This window comes from Mizuhopecten yessoensis, unplaced genomic scaffold (genome assembly GCF_002113885.1).
Source record: "Mizuhopecten yessoensis strain PY_sf001 unplaced genomic scaffold, ASM211388v2 scaffold716343, whole genome shotgun sequence".
NCBI classification, from domain to species: domain Eukaryota; kingdom Metazoa; phylum Mollusca; class Bivalvia; order Pectinida; family Pectinidae; genus Mizuhopecten; species Mizuhopecten yessoensis.
The window spans coordinates 236,310-261,128 of record NW_018480069.1 but is presented as its reverse complement, the minus strand read 5'-3'; the positions used below and the strand labels follow the sequence as shown (position 1 = coordinate 261,128).

The window sequence follows — 24,819 nt, the reverse complement described above, 5'->3', positions numbered from 1 at the left end:
TTTCATTGTGTTGACTTCCAGCTAACGGATCACTACAAATAGCAAGAGTACATGTGTTTTGGTATACAACATAGCTATATCATTGTGTTTACTACCAGCTATCAGATCACAGTTAGTGTAACATAGCCATATCACTGTGTTGACTGCCAGCTATCGGATCACAGTTAGACTTGAGTGTGTAACATAGCTATATCACTGTATTGACTGCCAGCTATCGGATCACAGTTCGTGTAACATAGCTATATCACTGTATTGACTGCCAGCTATCGGATCACAGCTAGTGTAACATCGCTATATCATTGTGTTGACTTCCAGCTAACGGATCACTACAAATAGCAAGAGTACATGTGTTTTGGTATACAACATAGCTATATCATTGTGTTGACTTCCAGCTAACGGATCACTACAAATAGCAAGAGTACATGTGTTTTGGTATACAACATAGCTATATCATTGTGTTTACTACCAGCTATCAGATCACAGTTAGTGTAACATAGCCATATCACTGTGTTGACTGCCAGCTATCGCATGACAGCTAGAGTAACATAGCTATATCACTGTGTTAACTTCCAGCTATCGGATCACAGCTAGTGTAACATAGCTATATCATTGTGTTGACTTCCAGCTAACGGATCACAATTAGTGTAACATAGCTAAATCACTGTGTTGACTACTAGCTATCAGATCACAGTTAGGCTTGAGTTTGAATTTTATGATAATAATACCTATACATGTATAACTTCCATATGATACATATTCTCTAAAACTGCCTTAAATTAAATTGAGTTGGTAGTCCACGACGCCATAAATACTAAAATGTATATACAGCATTAAAAGTAAACTATTTTTTCCCAGTCAATGTCAAGTATAAAAGATATGAACATAGCACACAACAAAAGTAACTCATGTTATACATGTTTTTGAAAAAAAATATGCACGATTTAAGCAATGCATGCCATTCACAACACACGTTTGATAATCTCAATTTCTATAACTTGATACTGAATCGATACTGAATCGATCTCCGAACGCCTTTCAAGAGTCGGCCCCAATTGAACGTGAAAAGGTTTGTAGTCATCTGCCCGAACACGTGGGTTTCTCCAGGTACTCTGTTTCCCGGTGTGCGCCAACATCCGGGCCAACAAGAGGGAATGATATAATTTGAAATAACACGTTTTTAATAATTGTTGTAAAATAATATAAAGTTTATATTCAAAACGTCGTCTTTTTAGGATAATTACATATACAATACGTTTACATTCAACACAGTCACTACAAACATCACATACACTACATACATTGCATATATACATGTAAAATACACTACATATACTAATACTTTCGTTGTGCATGCTTTTTATAAGAAACAACAATGTGAACGCCGCTACGTTCATTTTTGGTGTGAGACTCGACCAAGAAATACTGTAAAAACATTATATCGCAAATCGAAAGGCCGTACTAGCTTCAGCACCCTTACTAAAGGACATGACTTTCAAAATATCTGTAACAAAAATGGCCCTGCCGACATCAATTCTTTTTTGAAAAAGCATATAAAAATCCATCAAAAAAGGCATCACAACCACTATATGTATAAGCAACGCCATACGGACCAGGCACACTGATGATATAATGGTATACGATCTCTCTATGACGTCGATAATGTTGGCATGCACAGTTATGATAAGCCAACCAACAACTTAGTTCCGGCTGCAGTTAACGGACAATTACTAAACCTACATCACAGCCATTTATTTGTTTGTCCAAAAACACTTTCTAATGCTGATGTGGAGTTGTCGAAGACGTCCATTCAGTCGTGTTGTATCTCAAAGTTGACTGGTTGAAGACGATCACGTGGGACCTTTCCATGAAGCGTAACGGTATACAATATCTCTACCGGGAACGAGGCCCTAACCACTCTCCCGTTTAGGGGCTGTACAGGGCGGAAGTTGTCCACCAAATGTCCGGTCGATCCCTTTACTGGGGAATCCCCTTTACTGTAGCACAAAAGTCGACGGAACTCCTCTATCTGAAGATAGGTACAAATATCCTAACTTCATTTGTGAGTAAGTATAGAAATAAAAGCAGGTCTTGTTTGTATTATTTCGAACACTTAGATATCAAATTTCTAATGTTTAGTTCCCACAGCAACTGTGTTAACATGTGTTATGCATGGCTTTCTTACAATATGTTGAAGGGGAGGCAACTCTCACAAAGTTTATCTTCAATGGACTTGTCGGACATGTTAACAATACGATAAAAACCGGCCATCGATCAATATTTAGCCATGGTATAATAATAAAACCAAAGAACTATTATTATAGTTCTGAATATCATAGAATGCTAGCACAAAAATATCATCGATTTGACTTCGAATTCATACAATTGACATATGGCTTTATCACTTTAAAATCATTCCCATTAAAAAAGGATCTACATTATAGCAGATTCCGTTACTTTTTCATCACGAAACTAAACCTATCATACTTTTCAGTGTCATGACCCAAATTTTATAATAAACATTAACAAACCGCTCTTTTATGTTAACCACAGTGACCCGTACGCGAAGGACTTTTTAATCATTAAAAAAATGGATTTCAGTACATTAATGTTTTCCATCCTTGGGAAAAAAGATATTTTAAAAAGTGTCAAAAAAATATATTATGACATAAAAACAACATTTTACATTTATGACATAATACAGAAATTAACAAACAAAATTATCATGCCTGTTACTTTATACGGGATAGTAAATACTTACCTGCCCGGGAGACACCAGAAGTGGGTACCGGAACATGATCCACGTGGTGTTCTCGTGACATGGAGGGAAGGTGAGCGATCCCTCGTAGGACCAGTAGTCTCGAAGATCAGGGTCTGTGAATGGTAATGATAAAACGTATCATCATCTATATTCTATAGTATACCACCTATCGGTATGGCATGATATGAGAATACTTTATAAAAGGAAATAGTTCTCACGACAAACCCTGAAAACACAGTGTGTTTATCTATAATTATCCAGAACCACGGTAGATTGCAATTGAGAGCATTTTTTGTGATTTGAAGTTGCATGCCTATTGAATTTATCAAGGTGATCATCGTAAAAGAAATGTATGTATTTTAATTTCCATTCCTCCCATAAAAACATCCACTGCTTGGATTTGTCCTCCGTAAGTCTTTATTGTTGAGCAGAGAGCTTTTCCATATATTTGATATCATTTTAAAGCAGCATTACTCGGAATATTCTCTCAAAAAGTTTGAACAACTCAAACATCCCACAACTTGTAACTGTATTTGTATGAATATAATGAAATCACATAATTTTGATTGGACTCAGCTCGTCTCTATAAATAATGTTTAGACAGTTGCCATTTTGAAGCGTTTCAAAATATAGTAAAAATAAAAATGAAACTCAGTTTCAAACTGTTCAAGACAACGCTCTAATTAACACATCTCATTTATTTCCAACAACGATAAACAATAAAAGTGAAGGGAATGATAATTCTTGCGAAAGGGGATCAAAACCAACAACAAAAATGTTAAAATTCTCCCACTTCATAATTGGTATTACTTCAACTGCCTGAGCTTTCGTTAGAGGTGCTTTTAAAATTTTCCTAAAAAAACGCAATGTTCCGAAATATCTTAGGAATGATTAAGGCTTGTTTACAATATGGCAAAATTGAAAAGAAAATTGTATGCGGGTCACAAAGAGATGCTAGAAACAATAATGACAGGCAACAATGTGTATAGTTATTGGTCCAGCTGATATTGGGAAACGCACTACCATTACAGTGACTTATAGACAACAGATTTCAAGACTGTGAACGTAATACATTGTATACATCATGGAGCAAAACACTTAATAAATATCCTGGTCATAGGAACGAAAAGGAAAATAAGCGAGTAGTTTGTTTATGACTGAGGTGCGAAAGATTAGAATAGAGAATAATACAAGAGACATGTAATATTAAAGCCTAAACTTGACCCCTGACACGACTCGAGTTCTACTCACCCGGAAGTAGACAGACGGGATTAAAGGGGGTGTTTGTTGTTTTTTGTCGTCCCTACAAAATAATAACGATTCATTAATACTCAAAAAAATTGAATCTACACAGTTTATCAGAAGAATGTTGGTTGAGAAATATCAATAGAAGATGCATTATGCAGAAACACATATCGATCTATTTTACACGTATCTGACAACATATATACGTGTACATGACAACAGAATACAAATCAATAACTGATGTGATGTTCAGGTACGGAAGGTTATTAGGGTTAAGTGACGTTTTTCTACATGTACATGTAATTGTTTATCTTTTCCCAAGCCCATGGCGATGTCCAGGCTATGACCCTATCAGCTGTGATTATAGGTAGTATATCGCAGCAGCCTACCACGTGAGATCGCCAGGAAAACATGTTAAGTCTAAGAGTCTAGAGGATTTTCATGATGTTTTAACCACAAATTATTCTTTGCATAGTGCAAGTGAGAATAGTTTTACGAAGGGTTTTGATTTCGTTTTTTCGTTTTCCTGAACGAAGTTTCAACGAAATTCCGTGACTAATACAACAGTTGATATTACGTGTATCATACCTGTCAGTGTCACTCAGTTGATTTACAAAATTGATTTATTTTTTACTTTTCAACACCATGCTTGTTGCTGCACTGATTTGACGAATAATACACCGTTCGAATAAGTACTACTGTAGTATCTTAATATTATTTTTGTTTTAAATTTCCTAATTTCTGAAAAGTTCTTTCCGAATACCGAAAAAAGGATAAGGTACAAATCTACCTCGTTTGTATTGAATTCACAAGAAACTTTATAAAAATAACATTTAATCGCTGAATCTGCTTCAAAAAGTTGCTAAGCCTAGTCATGGTCCGTGCTTCTTAGTACACCATTCTTAGTACAATAAAATATGGGTAACAGCCATACTGTGGCAATGTATACCACAGAAGTATGGGTTACAGCCATACTGTGACAATGTATACCACAGAAGTATGGGTTACAGCCATACTGTGACAATGTATACCACAGAAGTATGGGTTACAGCCATACTGTGACAATGTATACCACAGAAGTATGGGTTACAGCCATACTGTGACAATGTATACCACAGAAGTATGGGTTACAGCCATACTGTGACAATGTATACCACAGAAGTATGGGTTACAGCCATACTGTGACAATGTATACCACAGAAGTATGGGTTACAGCCATACTGTGACAATGTATACCACAGAAGTATGGGTTACAGCCATACTGTGACAATGTATACCACAGAAGTATGGGTTACAGCCATACTGTGACAATGTATACCACAGAAGTATGGGTTACAGCCATACTGTGACAATGTATACCACAGAAGTATGGGTTACAGCCATACTGTGACAATGTATACCACAGAAGTATGGGTTACAGCCATACTGTGACAATGTATACCACAGAAGTATGGGTTACAGCCATACTGTGACAATGTATACCACAGAAGTATGGGTTACAGCCATACTGTGACAATGTATACCACAGAAGTATGGGTTACAGCCATACTGTGACAATGTATACCACAGAAGTATGGGTTACAGCCATACTGTGACAATGTATACCACAGAAGTATGGGTTACAGCCATACTGTGACAATGTATACCACAGAAGTATGGGTTACAGCCATACTGTGACAATGTATACCACAGAAGTATGGGTTACAGCCATACTGTGACAATGTATACCACAGAAGTATGGGTTACAGCCATACTGTGACAATGTATACCACAGAAGTATGGGTTACAGCCATACTGTGACAATGTATACCACAGAAGTATGGGTTACAGCCATACTGTGACAATGTATACCACAGAAGTATGGGTTACAGCCATACTGTGACAATGTATACCACAGAAGTATGGGTTACAGCCATACTGTGACAATGTATACCACAGAAGTATGGGTTACAGCCATACTGTGACAATGTATACCACAGAAGTATGGGTTACAGCCATACTGTGACAATGTATACCACAGAAGTATGGGTTACAGCCATACTGTGACAATGTATACCACAGAAGTATGGGTTACAGCCATACTGTGACAATGTATACCACAGAAGTATGGGTTACAGCCATACTGTGACAATGTATACCACAGAAGTATGGGTTACAGCCATACTGTGACAATGTATACCACAGAAGTATGGGTTACAGCCATACTGTGACAATGTATACCACAGAAGTATGGGTTACAGCCATACTGTGACAATGTATACCACAGAAGTATGGGTTACAGCCATACTGTGACAATGTATACCACAGAAGTATGGGTTACAGCCATACTGTGACAATGTATACCACAGAAGTATGGGTTACAGCCATACTGTGACAATGTATACCACAGAAGTATGGGTTACAGCCATACTGTGACAATGTATACCACAGAAGTATGGGTTACAGCCATACTGTGACAATGTATACCACAGAAGTATGGGTTACAGCCATACTGTGACAATGTATACCACAGAAGTATGGGTTACAGCCATACTGTGACAATGTATACCACAGAAGTATGGGTTACAGCCATACTGTGACAATGTATACCACAGAAGTATGGGTTACAGCCATACTGTGACAATGTATACCACAGAAGTATGGGTTACAGCCATACTGTGACAATGTATACCACAGAAGTATGGGTTACAGCCATACTGTGACAATGTATACCACAGAAGTATGGGTTACAGCCATACTGTGACAATGTATACCACAGAAGTATGGGTTACAGCCATACTGTGACAATGTATACCACAGAAGTATGGGTTACAGCCATACTGTGACAATGTATACCACAGAAGTATGGGTTACAGCCATACTGTGACAATGTATACCACAGAAGTATGGGTTACAGCCATACTGTGACAATGTATACCACAGAAGTATGGGTTACAGCCATACTGTGACAATGTATACCACAGAAGTATGGGTTACAGCCATACTGTGACAATGTATACCACAGAAGTATGGGTTACAGCCATACTGTGACAATGTATACCACAGAAGTATGGGTTACAGCCATACTGTGACAATGTATACCACAGAAGTATGGGTTACAGCCATACTGTGACAATGTATACCACAGAAGTATGGGTTACAGCCATACTGTGACAATGTATACCACAGAAGTATGGGTTACAGCCATACTGTGACAATGTATACCACAGAAGTATGGGTTACAGCCATACTGTGACAATGTATACCACAGAAGTATGGGTTACAGCCATACTGTGACAATGTATACCACAGAAGTATGGGTTACAGCCATACTGTGACAATGTATACCACAGAAGTATGGGTTACAGCCATACTGTGACAATGTATACCACAGAAGTATGGGTTACAGCCATACTGTGACAATGTATACCACAGAAGTATGGGTTACAGCCATACTGTGACAATGTATACCACAGAAGTATGGGTTACAGCCATACTGTGACAATGTATACCACAGAAGTATGGGTTACAGCCATACTGTGACAATGTATACCACAGAAGTATGGGTTACAGCCATACTGTGACAATGTATACCACAGAAGTATGGGTTACAGCCATACTGTGACAATGTATACCACAGAAGTATGGGTTACAGCCATACTGTGACAATGTATACCACAGAAGTATGGGTTACAGCCATACTGTGACAATGTATACCACAGAAGTATGGGTTACAGCCATACTGTGACAATGTATACCACAGAAGTATGGGTTACAGCCATACTGTGACAATGTATACCACAGAAGTATGGGTAACAGCCATACTGTGACAATGTATACCACAGAAGTATGGGTTACAGCCATACTGTGACAATGTATACCACAGAAGTATGGGTTACATCCATACTGTGACAATGTATACTACAGAAGTATGGGTTACAGCCATATTGTGACAATGTATACCACAGAAGTTTGGGTTACAGCCATACTGTGACAATGTATACCACAGAAGTATGGGTAACAGCCACACTGTGACAATGTATACCACAGAAGTGGAATCAATGGAATGTGGATTAAGAACATCTCGAAAGATCTGTTGATCAATCTAGAGCGTCCTCTTCTCACAACTGTCTCTTATATCGGAACATCTTACTTTTCCACTCTTTACCATACTTCTTCCCATTTGAAGGAACGCCTTCGTTATTTTTTTGAGATCTTTATTTTTTAAAGAAAAAAGCGAAAGCTGACATAGATATATGAAGTGAAAAACACAATAGAGGCCAAGAAATATATATACTTTAGGTTAATTGAGTTACAGGTTAATAATATCTTTCGAAGGTCATTGGCTGGATATTCTACCAGACGTCTATTATTCTGATGGGGACAAATTGCGCCCATGTCAAAATCGACATCGACTTTGGAGATGACGTCATATATTATCATCTGGAGTTTTCCCTTAAACAGAGTATATATAATTAAACGTACTGTCAAATTCTCTGAAGACATCTAGTTACAGGATCGGGCCCACGATCAAGAAAAAAAATCCAAATCCAAATGTGTTTTTTTTTTATTTCTGACTTCCACTTCATAATATGGTCTTATACAACCTTACGCTGATATCCCTACGGCCAATCTTTCAAATTTTCGAGCGAATTTCTCAAAACTGCGCGTGAGTAACACGAACAGGTAGATGCATTTAGTGGTACGGTCATACATCGCTGAAATACCCACTCTAAGTGTCAATAAGTACGAAACCTTTGTTCAAAATAAAACGCAATCGTAATAAAATAGCTTACCTTGAATATAACGTCACAGAGAGAATCACTGATGAGAGATTTGACGGTGGCGTTTTCTCTTCCAATCTGTAATACAAATTACGAGGTGATTGTTTGTACGTGGCATCTACACACCACTGTTACTATTTTTATGTCACACTTGCAGGTCGGGGATTGCGAAAAGACTGCTCTTACCCACTGCTTGATCGTACGAGACGACTAACGTGGGAGCCTCTGCATACGTGGTGATTTCCTTTTGTGCCCTCTTCCTAGGGGACACAAAAACGACCAAAACAAAACTGCTGCACCCATTGCGTTATTTGGGATCTTTATCTTTCTATCTACTGCTAACTACCTTTTCTTTCCTAGTGCCTTGCTTGGCAATGCCTCACGTTTGGCTTCAATGTTGAACGTAAAGGCAACAGTCTCCATGCCGGGATATACCAAAGTCCTTAAAATTGGTAGCTGTTATATATTCCCTGCTTAACGTTCAACATTTAAGGTAATGGCAACAACTTGTTCACCCGTTGCCAGTATAATGGGACCGGGCGGAATGCTGTACTGGGTGCCTTCGGCATGGCATTTCAGTAAGGCAGCACTATAAAGTTGGCATCATAAGGAGGCAAATACACCAACACACTCTGGCGCCGGCACACATACACATATACACAACACACATGTAGGAACGGCCTAAAATTACCGAAGACAAACAAACAAACAATTTTTATGTTACGCCTTAACGTAACCCGAACCAGTCACGTGATTATTTCTAATATTCATTCCCGTGCTAATACAGTCAAAACATAGCAAATGATAAAACTATAGTATTAAACTTTACCTGGACAAACAAGCACACGGCAGCTGTCCCATCCGGTTTGCCACATGCATCCTCCATGCTAGAATACAAACTGGCATTCCAGTGTATAAATTGTACCTGAAAGTGGAACGGAATGTATTCTTGTTCACTTCGGCAGTTAGGTAAGCTGGTTAGGATTTCCATAACTACATTATGAGAAACATGCCGAGGTAGAAACTATTTACTTCCATGTATACAAAAAAATATTACAATGTATATTGAAAAACATTAGTGTAACGAGTATCCACGTTTTCGAGGGTTTCTTGATTTTTAATTTTAAAAGTACTTGCAATGTCAAACAATAAGCGTTGGTATTCATTATGTAACAAGTAAATTCATACAGAAAGCAAGCCTATTTGTGTCACACAGTGGCGGATCCAGAGGGGTTTTGTGGGCTTCAGGAAACCCCCCCACCCTGAGAATTTTCTTTAAAAATCATGTATTTTCACCATTTTCCCCAANCCCCCCCCATATAGGTCTCTGGATCCGCCACTGTCACATGTATACATGTAGAAGTACGAGTATTATGCAGAATATTTGCAACGACTGGAAAGTTATGCCAAATTGAGAGTAATATTTCATCAGCATATTTAAAATGGTGTCCAAATCTAATTGTGGTTTTACAACTTACAGCTGACGATACGATCAACAAAAAAAATAACTCGAGAGACACAGGGCCCCTGTCTATGCATTTTAATATTGTATGACACTTGCACTATATCAATAGTAACGTAGTTTGTCACTGACCCACTGTAGGAATGTAGTGTTCAGTAAGAATTTTCTCACTGTTGTGTAGAAGGGAGACAATTTAATACCGGACGTTATTGATGACGTACCTCCATTGGGAAGGCCTTCCCGTTGACGCGGTGTTCAGATCCTCTACTGTTAGAGGACCCCCAGTGGAACCGGATCTCTGCGAGTTCGAACTCGTGACCAAATGGGAGAGGTCCACCGGAAATAGCTGCAACCATTTAAGTAACATGTATCACAGAATCAATTTTGGAGCTTCAGGAGAGTCAACCGGACATGCATGAGCATGAGGATAAATAAATTGAGCAACAATTATACTGTCAATATTATGTTTCCGAAAACAAATAATTCTCCGAAAACATTTATCCTATACTGGTGAGTATAACATGTTTTACCTGTGTATCCTATACTCACCAGTATAGGATACGCAGGTAACGCATGTTATCCTCACCAGTATAGGATATACAGGTAAAGCATGTTAAACTCACCAGTATAGGATTCACAGGTAAAACATGTTATGCTCACCAGAATAGGATACACAGGTAAAATATGTTATACGCACCAGTATAGCATACACAGGTAAAACATGCTATACTCACCAGTATAGGATCCACAGCTAAAACATGTTATACTCATCAGTATAGGATACAAAGGTAAAACATGTTATACTAACCAGTATAGGATAAATGTTTTACCTGTGCATCCTATACTATTGAGTATAACATGTTTTCCCTGTGCATCCTATACTGATGAGTATAACATGTTTTAACTGTGTATCCTATACTGGTTAGTATAACATGCTTTACCGGTGTATCCTATACTGGTCAGTATAACATGATTTACCTGTGTATCCTATATTGGTGAGTATAACATGTTTTATCTGTGCATCCTATACTGGTGAGTTTAACATGCTTTACCTGTGCATCCTATACTGGGGAGTATAACATGTTTTATCTGTGTATCCTATACTGGTGAGTATAACATGTTTTAGCTGTGTATCCTATACTGGTGAGTATAACATGCTTTACCAGTGTATCCTATACTGGTGAGTATAACATGCTTTACCTGTGTATCATATACTGGTGAGTATAACATGTTTTACCTGTGTATCCTATACTGGTGAGTATAACCTGTTTTACCTGTGTATCCTATCCTGATGAGTATTACATGTTTTACCTGTGTATCCTATACTGATGAGTATAACATGTTTTACCTGTGTATCCTATACTCGTGAGTATAACATGCTTTACCAGTGTATCCTATACTGGAGAGTATAACATGCTTTACCAGTGTATCCTATACTGGTGAGTATAACATATTTTACCTGTGTATCCTATCCTGATGAGTATAACATGTTTTTCCTGTGTATCCTATACTGGTCAGTATAACATGTTTTACCTTTGTATCCTATACTGGTGAGTATAACATGTTTTACCTGTGTATCCTATACTTGTGAGTATAACATGCTTTACCTGTGTATCCTATACTGGTCAGTATAACCAGTTTTACCTGTGTATCCTATACTGGTGAGTATAACATGTTTTACCTGTGTATCCTATAATGGTGAGTATAACATGTTTTACCTGTGTATCCTATACTGGTCAGTATAACCAGTTTTACCTGTGTATCCTATACTGGTGAGTATAACATGTTTTACCCGTGTATCCTATACTTGTGAGTATAACATGCTTTACCTGTGTATCCTATACTGGTGAGTATAACATGTTTTACCTGTGTATCCTATACTGGTCAGTATAACATGTTTTACCTGTGTATCCTATACTGGTCAGTATAACATGTTTTACCTGTGTATCCTATACTGGTCAGTATAACATGTTTTACCTGTGTATCCTATACTGGTCAGTATAACATGTTTTACCTGTTGTAGACACACGGTACAGCCGTTTACAGCTTCTTTCTCATCTACTTTACAATGTATTATCAACAGCAACAAATTCCTTTACAAAATGACTTGATACCAAAACTTTGTTTTTGTCCGTCGTTTAGTTGTTGTCTTTTATTGTATATATATATTTTTTTCAAACACATGGATTAACATGTTCACCAACTGTACTATAACCTGACCAATGTAACACATTAAATCACACATACACCAACACAAACGCCATACATTTACATACTTACTTGACCGCTGAGCCATGTCAAACCGGACGGACGTCTCTGCTGGAAACGAAAGTGTTAATCATTGTATGTTGATGCCACTATTACACCTATTCAGCGTATGTTAACATCAGATACATTGTACATTGTATATTCCCACATGTAAGGCGTCCCCATGTTCCAGTTACAGGTAACCAAACCATGTTTTGCTACAGGTTCTGATACACATCAACCTACTTAAAACACATAGCTTTACTACTTGTCCCTGTGTACAGGGATTTGCTGCATTTGGAGTCATATACTAGACACAATTCTTAGCGTATTAACACTGACCGGAACTACAATTTCCAATGTAAATACACATGACGGCTGCTGAAATATCGCGCGGCATTGCGAGACTTGACAATGTCATTGTAAATTAATGTGCAAAAGAAAAAAGAAAAGAAAAAATCCTTTTATTACAACAAAAAAATGACCAAGGTCTGCAATATCGTACAAAATGCACATCGGTTGAAATCACCAATGCCGGCAATGGAAACAATTTTATCGCTCATGCAATTCATCAGAAATATAGTCTGTTACACTGCACTGATCAACCGGGGTTCGTTTCAAATGTCTGAAATACACATATTCTATAGACCTACCGACACATATGTTACAGACCTACTGATATGAGGCACAACACACATAAACATTTCAGACATTTGTTACGAACCCCAGGCTGTGCTCCGTCGCAAGATCACTCACTTCAAACGCTATCAGTTTCACGCGTCTCGCATCCACAGTTTCCTCTGTTTCTGACGACATGTCAAATAATGAGGCTGTTATAGAATCTACCGACTGTAGTCAGATTCCCATACAATCATCAAATACATTCACGTCTGGATTCTTCACAAAATGAGCAAAGAGAAAAGTTCGAATTAACTTCCAAAAATAACCCCTCGTGGAGGGCAAGGTCGCATTTACGGTGTTCACTGTATTTATCCATGCGCGAAATTTGTTCCGGGGAAAAATCGAAACAATTTCAAATCAAACTTTAAGCTCAGAGTTCTATTGATAAACTTAAATCACCCTATAGACATATCATACGCAATTGATTGAAGTGTTTGTTAAAATTTCAAAGTACTACTTAGTTGGCCAATCAGCACGCGACAATACGCTGTTCCAACTATTGAACGAATTTGTGTGGACTGTCGATAAGGTGAGAATTTTAATATTTAAATATAAATTGTAAGTTAAAAAAGAACATAAGAGGCAGAGGAAACGTAAATATAAGTATTGAACTGTTTTAGCGCGCATTGCGTTGTTTGCTTGCATAGCTGTGTCATTCAAATAGATCATAAATACCATACAAAAACAGTTCAATGCTTAAATGACCGTTACTCTAACCAATCATTGTCATGGGGTTAAAATTCTGGGTGTTAAAAACAAAATATCCGGTATTGCCTTAAGTGTCACAAGACCATACAGCGCTTGTCGATTTGATCATGTAGAGTACAGAAGTGGACTTTAAGAGTTGGAATCGGTTATATTGTTTTATAAATAGACATATAGGTGATTTTAGGAGTTGTTTTAGTAAGATATCCTTACCTACAGGTACTAAGCTATACGCGTTGTAATGTATCGAAGTGGAATTAACGAGTTGGTTTCAGTCTGGCTGTTCGTCACGTGGTTGCGTTTTTGATTTATCCTATAATATTCTTGCGTGGTTTGAGTTTATGTAGATTCCTTATGATCTTACGTCATTTACATATGGAGTAAAAACTGATGTGATGAATGTAACTTTATATTGTTGACATGTGGGGAATGTCATAACGGGTTTTTGCTATGACCTTACCTTATCTACATGTCAATAAGAAATTCCACCTCCTTTACGTTTCAGCTTCCTCTTTATTGTGGATATATATTTCGGTTAATTCGGCAATACGACATTGCCTCATTTATATATAATAAAGATGACGACATGTTGACAATATTACCGCACCTTCCTTATTTACTTTTCATTACATTGATTTGATACTCCTGCCTTGACCTCTTCAACCCTACGTCAAACTTAGATATCGAGTAGATACCATTAATGACCTCTGTGAGCTTACCTCCCTTACTCTTTGGGTACATGATCAGGTTCTGACCGTTGTTAAGGATGTCTGTCTCTCGTGAAGTACAGTAGTTAAGGGTCAGTGGAGATTTGGCAAGGGCTGTGTCGTACTGAGCTCCTCCTGACATGAAGTCGATGGGGGACTGGCGCGTGCCATTCGCTGCTGGGAAGTCCTTACCCCATTCCGTGGCTCCTGTTTTGAACGTGTGGAAATAAGGGCGTGAAACAAAGAACAATGATTCAGGGTTCTTTCTGGGTTTTTTTTACCGTTTTCAAGAATAATATTTTTCTCATAAGGAGCAGAAGTACTGAGGAAGTGTATTATTCCTTTTTGATATTTTCATCTTCACAAATACAAGTATATGTGGTTTAGCTATGGGAACGGAAATGGCAACCTTGTACGCAAAGATACATCAATGGGTCAAATTGATCTACGACTCCTTACGGTACTAAACCATTCAGTCGGTTTCGTGTCATTGATGACACCGAGACAAAATTCATATAATGTAATCATAATTTCATTTATTTATTTTTATTGGATTTTGTTTTTGATTTTTGTTTTTGATTTTTTTTTGAGAATGTGAACAAAATTCAGCCAACAATCATATTCACTACCTCATGTTAGAAGTGACTTGAACTGTTCCATTTTGACGCAATATGCGTAATGTTTACGATATGCAAAAGTTATAATATAAAATAAATGTTATAATATAAAATTGCGGTAATATAACATTTGGTTTTCATGTTAAAATATGTGACTACTATACTATAATATATGGAAGGCTGGTCAGCGTTGCCGTATGACTACTATACTATAATATATGGAAGGCTGGTCACCGTTGCCGTATGACTACTATACTATAACATATGGACGGCTGGTCAGCGTTGCCGTATGACTACTATACTATAACATAGGGACGGCTGGTCAGCGTTGCTGTATGACTACTATACTATAATATATGGAAGGCTAGTCAGCGTTGCCGTATGACTACTATACTATAATGTATGAAAGGCTAGTAAGCGTTGCCGTATAACTACTATACTATAATATATGAACGGCTGGTCAGCGTTGCCGTATGACTACTATACTATAATATATGGACGGCTGGTCAGCGTTGCCGTATGACTACTATACTATAATATATGGAAGGCTGGTCAGCGTTGCCGTATGACTACTATACTATAATCTATGGAAGGCTGGTCAGCGCTGCCGTATGGCTACTATACTATAATATATGGAAGGTTGGTCAGCGTTGCCGTATGACTACTATACTATAATATATGGACGGCTGGTCAGCGTTGCCGTATGACTACTATTCTATAATATATGGAAGGCTGGTCAGCGTTGCCGTATGACTACTATATTATAACAAATGGAAGGCTAGTCAGCGCTGCCGTATGACTACTATACTATAATATATGGAAGGCTGGTCAGCGTTGCCGTATGCCTACTTATACTATAATATATGGAAGGCTGGTCAGCGTTGCCGTATGATTACTATACTATAATGTATGGAAGGCTGGTCAGCGCTGCCGTATGACTACTATACTCTAATATATGGAAGGCTGGTCAGCGTTGCCGTATGACTACTATACTATAATATATGGACGGCTGGTCAGCGTTGCCGTATAATTACTATACTATAATATATGGAAGGCTGGTCAGCGTTGCCGTATGACTTCTATACTATAATGTATGGAAGGCTGATCAGCGTTGCCGTTTGACTACTATACAATAATGTATGGAAGGCTGGTCAGCGTTGCCGTATGACTATTATACTATAATATATGGAAGGCTGGTCAGCGTTGCCGTATGATTACTATACTATAATATATGGAAGATTGGTCAGCGTTGCCGTATGACTACTATACTATAATATATGGACGGCTGGTCAGCGTTGCCGTATAATTACTATACTATAATATATGGAAGGCTGGTCACCGTTGCCGTATGATTACTATACTATAATATATGGAAGATTGGTCAGCGTTGCCGTATGACTACTATACTATAATATATGGAAGGCTGGTCAGCGTTGCCGTATGACTACTATACTTTAATACATGGACGGCTGATCAGCGTTGCCGTATGACTATTATACTATAATATATGGAAGGCTGGTCAGCGTTGCCGTATGACTATATATAGCTACTATATTATAATATATGGAAGGCTGGTCAGCGTTGCCGTATGACTACTATACTATAATATATGGAAGGCTGGTCACCGTTGCCGTATGACTACTATACTATAATATATGGAAGATTGGTCAGCGTTGCCGTATGACTACTATACTATAATATACGGAAGGCTGGTCAGCATTGCCGTATGACTACTATACTATAATGTATGGAAGGCTGGTCAGCGTTGCCGTGTGACTACTATACTATAATATATGGAAGGCTGGTAAGCGTTGCCGTATGACCACTATACTTTAATATATGGACGGCTGGTCAGCGTTGCCGTATGACTACTATGCTATAATATATGGAAGGCTGGTCAACGTTGCCGTATGACTACTATACTATAATATATGGAAGGCTGGCCAGCGTTGCCGTATGACTACTATACTATAATATACGGAAGGCTGGTCAGCTTTGCCGTATGACTACTATACTATAATATATGGAAGGCTGGTCAACGTTGCCGTATGGCTACTATACTATAATATATGGACGGCAGGTCATTTTAAGGGACACTTTTATGGACAAAGTAATAAACTACTATGGTGTTCAACCGTATCTGCTATTCTCTCGAATGGCAGAAGAGGAACTTGTAGTAGCTCTATTCAAAGGAACCATAAGGTCAGCGTTACCGTATGACTATTATACTATAATATATTGACGGCTGGTCAGCGTTGCCGTATGACTACAAATGTAGACAAGGTATTAGAAACTTGTAACAAGTATGACCTTTTACCGCAATACCCAAAACTATCCCGTAAACGGAAGTATTTCTGTCTTGGAATGACGAATAATAATGGAAGTGATGCACTGACGCTGGTATACAGGTATAGATGTAGTACATTTCATTTTGTTGGTTGTTACGAATGGCAATACGCAAATCGTTTCCACATTTTAAGACTGTTTAATTGACCTGGTTTACAACGCCTTTTAAACACGTACTGCGAATAAAATCTAAAGATGAAAGAACATTTTATTGGGGCATGTTACCCAGCTGATTGCAAATCTATTAACGTGTACATGAATCATGACGTTACCGTTCACGTGTCATGACAGGTTTGTAAGCATGGTTAGGTCGATAAATATTAAGAATGAATTTATCAGTTTTTAATTATTACTTGATGATTAAAACGTGTCGCATTTAATGAAGAATAATTATGTGGTATATGAGGTTGAAATTTGAAACCAGAATAAACTAAAACTGTAAAATGGTTTGTACATGTATACGTAAGACTTGAGCGAGTTCCCAACTTCCTAGGTATTGCGGTGCTGATCTCTGTGGTCTGTCAATTTACCTTGAGTGTTTACTATATCGAAACATTTTTGGGAAATCATCTTTCTTTCATTGAATATTAAGATGGAAATTTAATATAGATTTAAGTTGTTTTTTAAACAACCAAATGTTTTTACTAGACATAATTACGGTACCGACCACTGATGACCAGAGATCGCTAGAGAGTCTCGAGGAAGACCACAGAAGTTGTCGAAACGCTTGATCACGCAAGAAACCCGATCACATAAACGAGAACAGTAGTTATACAGAACATGTATTGACATATAATACAAAGTAATACCTTCAATCAAACGGGAAAAGTTAATACAGTTAAACAGAACAATAAAACCGTCATGGAGAAGCTGTATCAGACAATAGATTTTACACACAGAAGCTGTATCACAAAGAATACCAATCAGAAAATTTGTATCAGAAAAAAGGATGTACCATAAAAAACAAAAAGACTGAATTGATGTAGCAAACAGAAGACTTATCACACAGAATCAAATAGAAGATGTATCACACAGACGCTGTTTCACACAGACGCACTATCAGAAAAAAAGTGTTTCACACAGAAAATGTATATTACAGAAGATGTATAACACAGCAGATGTATAACACAGAGGATGTATATCACAGAAGATGTGTTACACAGAAGAAGTATTAAACAAAAGATGTATTACACTGAAGATGTATTACACAGAAGACGCATTACACAGAAGATGTATAACACAGAAGATGTATTACACAGAAGATGTATTACACAAAAGATGTTTTACACAAAAGATATATTACGCAGTAGATGTATTACACAGAAGATGTATCACACGGAAGATGTATTACACAGAAGATGTATAACACATTAAACAAAAGATGTACTACACAAAAGATGTATCACACAGAAGATGTATAACACAGAAGATGTATCACACAGAAAAAGTATTACAAAATAGATGTATAACACAGCAGATGTATTACAAAGTAGATGTATCACACAGAAGATGTATCACACAGAAGATGTATTACACAAAAGAGGTATTACACAGAAGATGTATTACACAAAAGAGGTATTACACAGAAGATGTATTAAACAGAAGATGTATTACACAGAAGAGGTATTACACAGAAGATGTATCATACGAAAGATGTATCTTACAGAAGATGTATTACACAGAAGATGTATTACAGAAAAATGGTATTACACTGAAGATGTATTGAATAGAAGAGGTATTACACCGAAGATGTATTGACTAGAAGATGTATTACACAGGAGATGTATGGACTAGAAGATGTATTACACAGAAGATGTATTGACTAGAAGATGTATTACACAGGAGATGTATTACACAGAAGATGTATTACACAGAATATGTATCACACAGAAGATGTATTACATAGTAGATGTATTACACAGAAGATGTATCAACCGAAAGATGTATCTTACAGAAGATGTATTACACAGAAGATGTATTACAGAAAAGAGGTATTACACAGAAGATGTATTGACTAGATGATGTATTACACATGAGATGTATTACACAGGAGATGTATTACACAGAACATGTATTACAGAAAAGAGGTATTACACAGAAGATGTATTGACTAGAGATGTGTTACACAGAAGAGGTATTACACAGAAGATGTATCACACGAAAGATGTATCTTAAAGAAGATGTATTACACGGAAGATGTATTACAGAAAAGAGGTATTACACAGAAGATGTATTGACTAGAAGATGTATTACACAGGAGATGTATTACACTGAAGATGTATTACACAGAATATGTATCACACAGAAGATGTATTACATAGAAGATGTATTACACAGAAGATGTATCACACAGAGGATATATTACACATAAGATGTATTACACAGAAGATGTATTACAGAAAAGAGGTATTACAAAGAAGATTTATTGACTAGAAGATGTATTACACAGGAGATGTATTACACAGAAGATGTATTACACAAAAGATGTATTATAAGGAACATGTATCACACAGGGGATTTATTACACAGAAGATGTTTTACATAGAAGATGTATTAAACAAAAGATGTATTATACAGACGATATATTACACTGAAGATGTATTACACAGAATATGTATTACACAGAAGATGTATAACATAGAAGATGTATTACAGAAAAGATGTATTATACAGACGATATATTACACTGAAGATGTATTACACAGAATATGTATCACACACAAGATGTATTACATAGAAGATGTAACACGCAGAAGATGTATTACACAGAAGATGTATTATACAGACGATATATTACACTGAAGATGTATTAAACAAAAGATGTATTATACAGACGATATATTACACTGAAGATGTATTACACAGAATATGTATTGCACAGAAGATGTATTACATAGAAGATGTATTACACAAAAGATGTATTATACAGACGATATATTACACTGAAGATGTATTACACAGAATATGTATTACACAGAAGATGTATTACATAGAAGATGTATTACAGAAAAGAGGTATTACACAGAAGATGTATTGACTAGAAGATGTATTACACAGGAGATGTATTAAACTGAAGATTTTTCACACTGAGGATATGTTACACAGAAGATGTATCACACAGAAGATGTAACAAACAGAAGATGTATTACACAGAAGATGTATCACACAGAAGATGTATTACACAGAAGATGTATCACACAGAAGATGTAATACACAGAAGATGTATCACACAGAAGATGTAATACACAGAAGATGTATCACACAGAAGACGTATTACACAGAAGATGTATTACACAAAAGATGTATTACAAGGAAGATGTATCACACAGGGGATTTATTACACAGTAGTTGTATTACACAGAAGAGGTATCACGCAGATGATGTATTACATAGAAGATGTATTACACAAAAGATGTATTACACAGAAGATGTGTTACACTGAAGATAAATCACGCAGAAGATGTAATACACATAAGATGTATTTCACAGAAGACGTATTACACAGAAGATGTATTACACAAAAGATGTATTACAAGGAAGATGTATCACACTGGGGATTTATTACACAGTAGTTGTATTACACAGAAGAGGTATCACGCAGATGATGTATTACATAGAAGATGTATTACACAAAAGATGTATTACACAGAAGATGTGTTACACTGAAGATAAATCACGCAGAAGATGTAATACACATAAGATGTATTTCACAGAAGACGTATTACACAGAAGATGTATTACACAAAAGATGTATTACAAGGAAGATGTATCACACAGGGGATTTATTACACAGTAGTTGTATTACACAGAAGAGGTATCACACAGAAGATGTATCACACAGAAGATGTATTACACAAAAGAGGTATTACACAGAAGATGTATTACACAGAAGAGGTATTACACAGAAGATGTATTAAACAGAAGATGTATTACACAGAAGAGGTAATACACAGAAGATGTATCATACGAAAGATGTATCTTACAGAAGATGTATTACACAGAAGATGTATTACAGAAAAATGGTATTACACTGAAGATGTATTGACTAGAAGAGGTATTACACAGAAGATGTATTGACTAGAAGATGTATTACACAGGAGATGTATGGACTAGAAGATGTATTACACAGAAGATGTATTGACTAGAAGATGTATTACACAGGAGATGTATTACACATAAGATGTATCACACAGAAGTTGTATCACGCAGAAGATGTATCACACAGAAGATGTATCACACAGGAGGTGTATCACACGGACGGTGTATCAGACGGACGGTGTATCACACAGAAGATGTATCACACAGGAGGTGTATCACACAGAAGTTGTATCACACAGAAGATGTATTACACAGAAGATGTATCACACAGGAGGTGTATCACACGGACGGTGTATCACACGGACGGTGTATCACACGGACGGTGTATCACACAGAAGATGTATCACACAGGAGGTGTATCACACAGAAGTTGTATCACACAGAAGATGTATTACACAGAAGATGTATCACACAGGAGGTGTATCACACAGAAGATGTATTACACAGAAGTTGTATCACACAGAAGATGTATCACACGGACGGTGTATCACACGGACAGTGTATCACACAGAAGAGGTATCACACAGGAGGTGTATCACACAGAAGATGCATTACACAGAGGATGTATTACACAGAAGATGTATCACACAGAAGTTGTATCACACAGAGGATGTATCACACGGAAGGTGTATCACACAGAAGATGTATCACACAGAAGATGTATCCCACAGAAGTTATATCACACATAAGATGTATCACACGGACGGTGTATCACACAGAATATGTATCACACAGGAGGTGTATCACACAGAAGGTGTATCAAACAGAAGATGTATTACACAGAAGATGTATCACACGGACGGTGTATCACCCAGAAGATGTATCACACAGGAGGTGTATCACACAGAAGTTGTATTACACAGAAGATGTATCACACAGAAGTTGTATCACACAGAGGATGTATCACACGGAAGGTGTATCACACAGAAGATGTATCACACAGAAGATGTATCCCACAGAAGTTATATCTCACAGAAGATGTATCACACGGACGGTGTATCACACAGAAGATGTATCACACAGAAGATGTATCCCACAGAAGTTATATCACACAGAAGATGTATCACACGGACGGTGTATCACACAGAAGATGTATCACACAGGAGGTGTATCACACAGAAGGTGTATCAAACAGAAGATGTATCACACAGAAGTTGCATTACACAGAAGATGTATCACACAGAAGTTGTATCACACAGAAGATGTATCACACGGACGGTGTATCACACAGAGGATGTATTACACAGAAGATGTATCACACAGAAGTTGTATCACACAGAAGATGTATCACACGGACGGTGTATAACACAGAAGATGTATCACACAGGAGGTGCATCACACAGAAGGTGTATCACACAGAAGATGTATCACACAGAAGATGTATCACACAGAAGATGCATTACACAGAAGATGTATTACACAGAAGATGTATCACACATAAGATGTGTTAAACAGAAGATGTATCACACAGAAGATGTATCACACATAAAATGTATTTCACATAAGATGTATTACACAGAAGATTATTACACATCAGATGTATTACACAGAAGATGTATTACACAGTAGATGTATCACACGGACGGTATATTACACAGAAGATGTATTTCATAGAAGATGTATCACACAGAAGATGTATTACACAGAAGATGTATTTCACAGAAGATGTATTACACAGAAGATTCTTACACATAAGATGTATTACACATAAGATGTATTACACAGAAGATGTATTACACAGTAGATGTATCACACGGACGGTGTATTACACAGAAGATGTATTTCATAGAAGATGTATCACACAGAAGATGTATTACACAGAAGATGTATTACAGAGAAGGTGTATCACACAGAAGATGTATTACAAAAAAGATGTATCACACAGAAGATGTATCACACAGAAGATGTATTACACAGAATATGTATTAGACATCATTTATCTTTATACACAGAGATACTTACTGTCGTATATGAAGCCATCGTCTCCATCCCTGAGGCAAACGGTCCTCACCATACAGATCATCTTTCGCGAGAAGGGGAAGGAAATTAGTCTGGCGCGGCTGTGCGGGGGCCGGGACGAGTGTTTTAGGGCCGGTCTGTGAGCCCCCCGGTGGGCAGGATGATGAAATTTCGCTGTCCTATGCCCGTGTTTAGATCCTGAGGAGGGAGAACGCATCTGTAGCATTACGGGTACTTTATGAGATAGATGAGATATATAATTGTTCATGTGCCCAACAATATCTGGCGACATATACACACACACGTGTATGGCTGTGGTGAGCTGTGTTTACCTCACTACGGGTCACGGTGACACTAAAAGGTCTCCTGTGTACTCCTGTTAGAGAGTTCCCTATAGACAAACCTGCGAAACATAGTTTGTCGTGCAATTAATAAAGTGATGTTACCAAAGTTAATATCCCTTTCAATGGTAATACCATAACTTTTTTTTCCACATGTTTCAACAAAGAATAATTATAAATCCCAAAGTGTTCCAATTAGATAGTTTGAATGCGGTTTTTTTTACCAAATTTAACTGTAGGTTTCGTATCGTATAGCTCGGCAAAGGAGAAGGGTAGTGCTGATTAATACAAACTATTTTTTATGTTCAAAGATTACCAAACATAATAAACCGTTCACCAAACAAGCAGTTCATGAGCAGTAAATTGTAGGGGAATTCACTAATGATTACATGTATATATACATTTTTGTACATGTAGAAATCGATATTTATCAGAAAACCGGTCTACGTGAGTTATATGTAAAGTTTTATCCGCAATTTCGGAAACCCGGCCTCCAGTCTAATATTGAAGGTAGCGTATATCCATGACTCTAACAAATCACAGTCACAAAGTGTAAGGTACAATAGTACATATCCTTAACTCCCATTCAGACGCATGCATATACCCAGTCCGATGTGTAAAGCAGGATATATCCTTAATTGAAACACAAATCACCAAAGCACATGTACACTGGCGTTAGGTAGCATATATCCTTAACTCTAACACAAATCACCAAATCACTCACTGGCGTAAGGAAACATATATCCTTAATTCTAACACAAATCACCAAAGCACATGTACACTGGCGTTAGGTAGCATATATCCGTAACTCTAACACAAATCACCAAATCACACACTGGCGTTAAGTAGTTTATAAATTAACTCTAACACAAATAACCAAATCCAATGTA

At 37.2% G+C, this 24,819-nt stretch overlaps 1 protein-coding gene across 3 annotated transcripts in view; it reads right to left on the bottom strand.

Moving 5' to 3' along the window:
* Window positions 1-916: 916 nt before the first annotated feature.
* The window catches only part of LOC110443390 (carbonic anhydrase-related protein-like), a 33,237-nt gene continuing 9,334 nt past the window's right edge, over window positions 917-24,819 (bottom strand). The window contains exons 2-10 of one of the 3 annotated variants that reach the window (XM_021487577.1): window positions 23,592-23,786; window positions 14,581-14,775; window positions 12,509-12,547; window positions 10,450-10,574; window positions 9,596-9,691; window positions 8,779-8,844; window positions 4,010-4,061; window positions 2,759-2,871; window positions 917-2,026 (exon numbers count right to left, since the gene is read on the bottom strand). In XM_021487577.1, the coding sequence (XP_021343252.1) occupies window positions 1,808-2,026; window positions 2,759-2,871; window positions 4,010-4,061; window positions 8,779-8,844; window positions 9,596-9,691; window positions 10,450-10,574; window positions 12,509-12,547; window positions 14,581-14,775; window positions 23,592-23,652 (966 nt within the window). In that variant the 5' untranslated portion in view covers window positions 23,653-23,786 and the 3' untranslated portion in view covers window positions 917-1,807. Of the gene's footprint in view, window positions 2,027-2,758; window positions 2,872-4,009; window positions 4,062-8,778; window positions 8,845-9,595; window positions 9,692-10,449; window positions 10,575-12,508; window positions 12,548-14,580; window positions 14,776-23,591; window positions 23,900-24,819 lie in introns of those variants that run through there. The other 2 variants (XM_021487575.1, XM_021487576.1) reach the window with 2 other exon arrangements.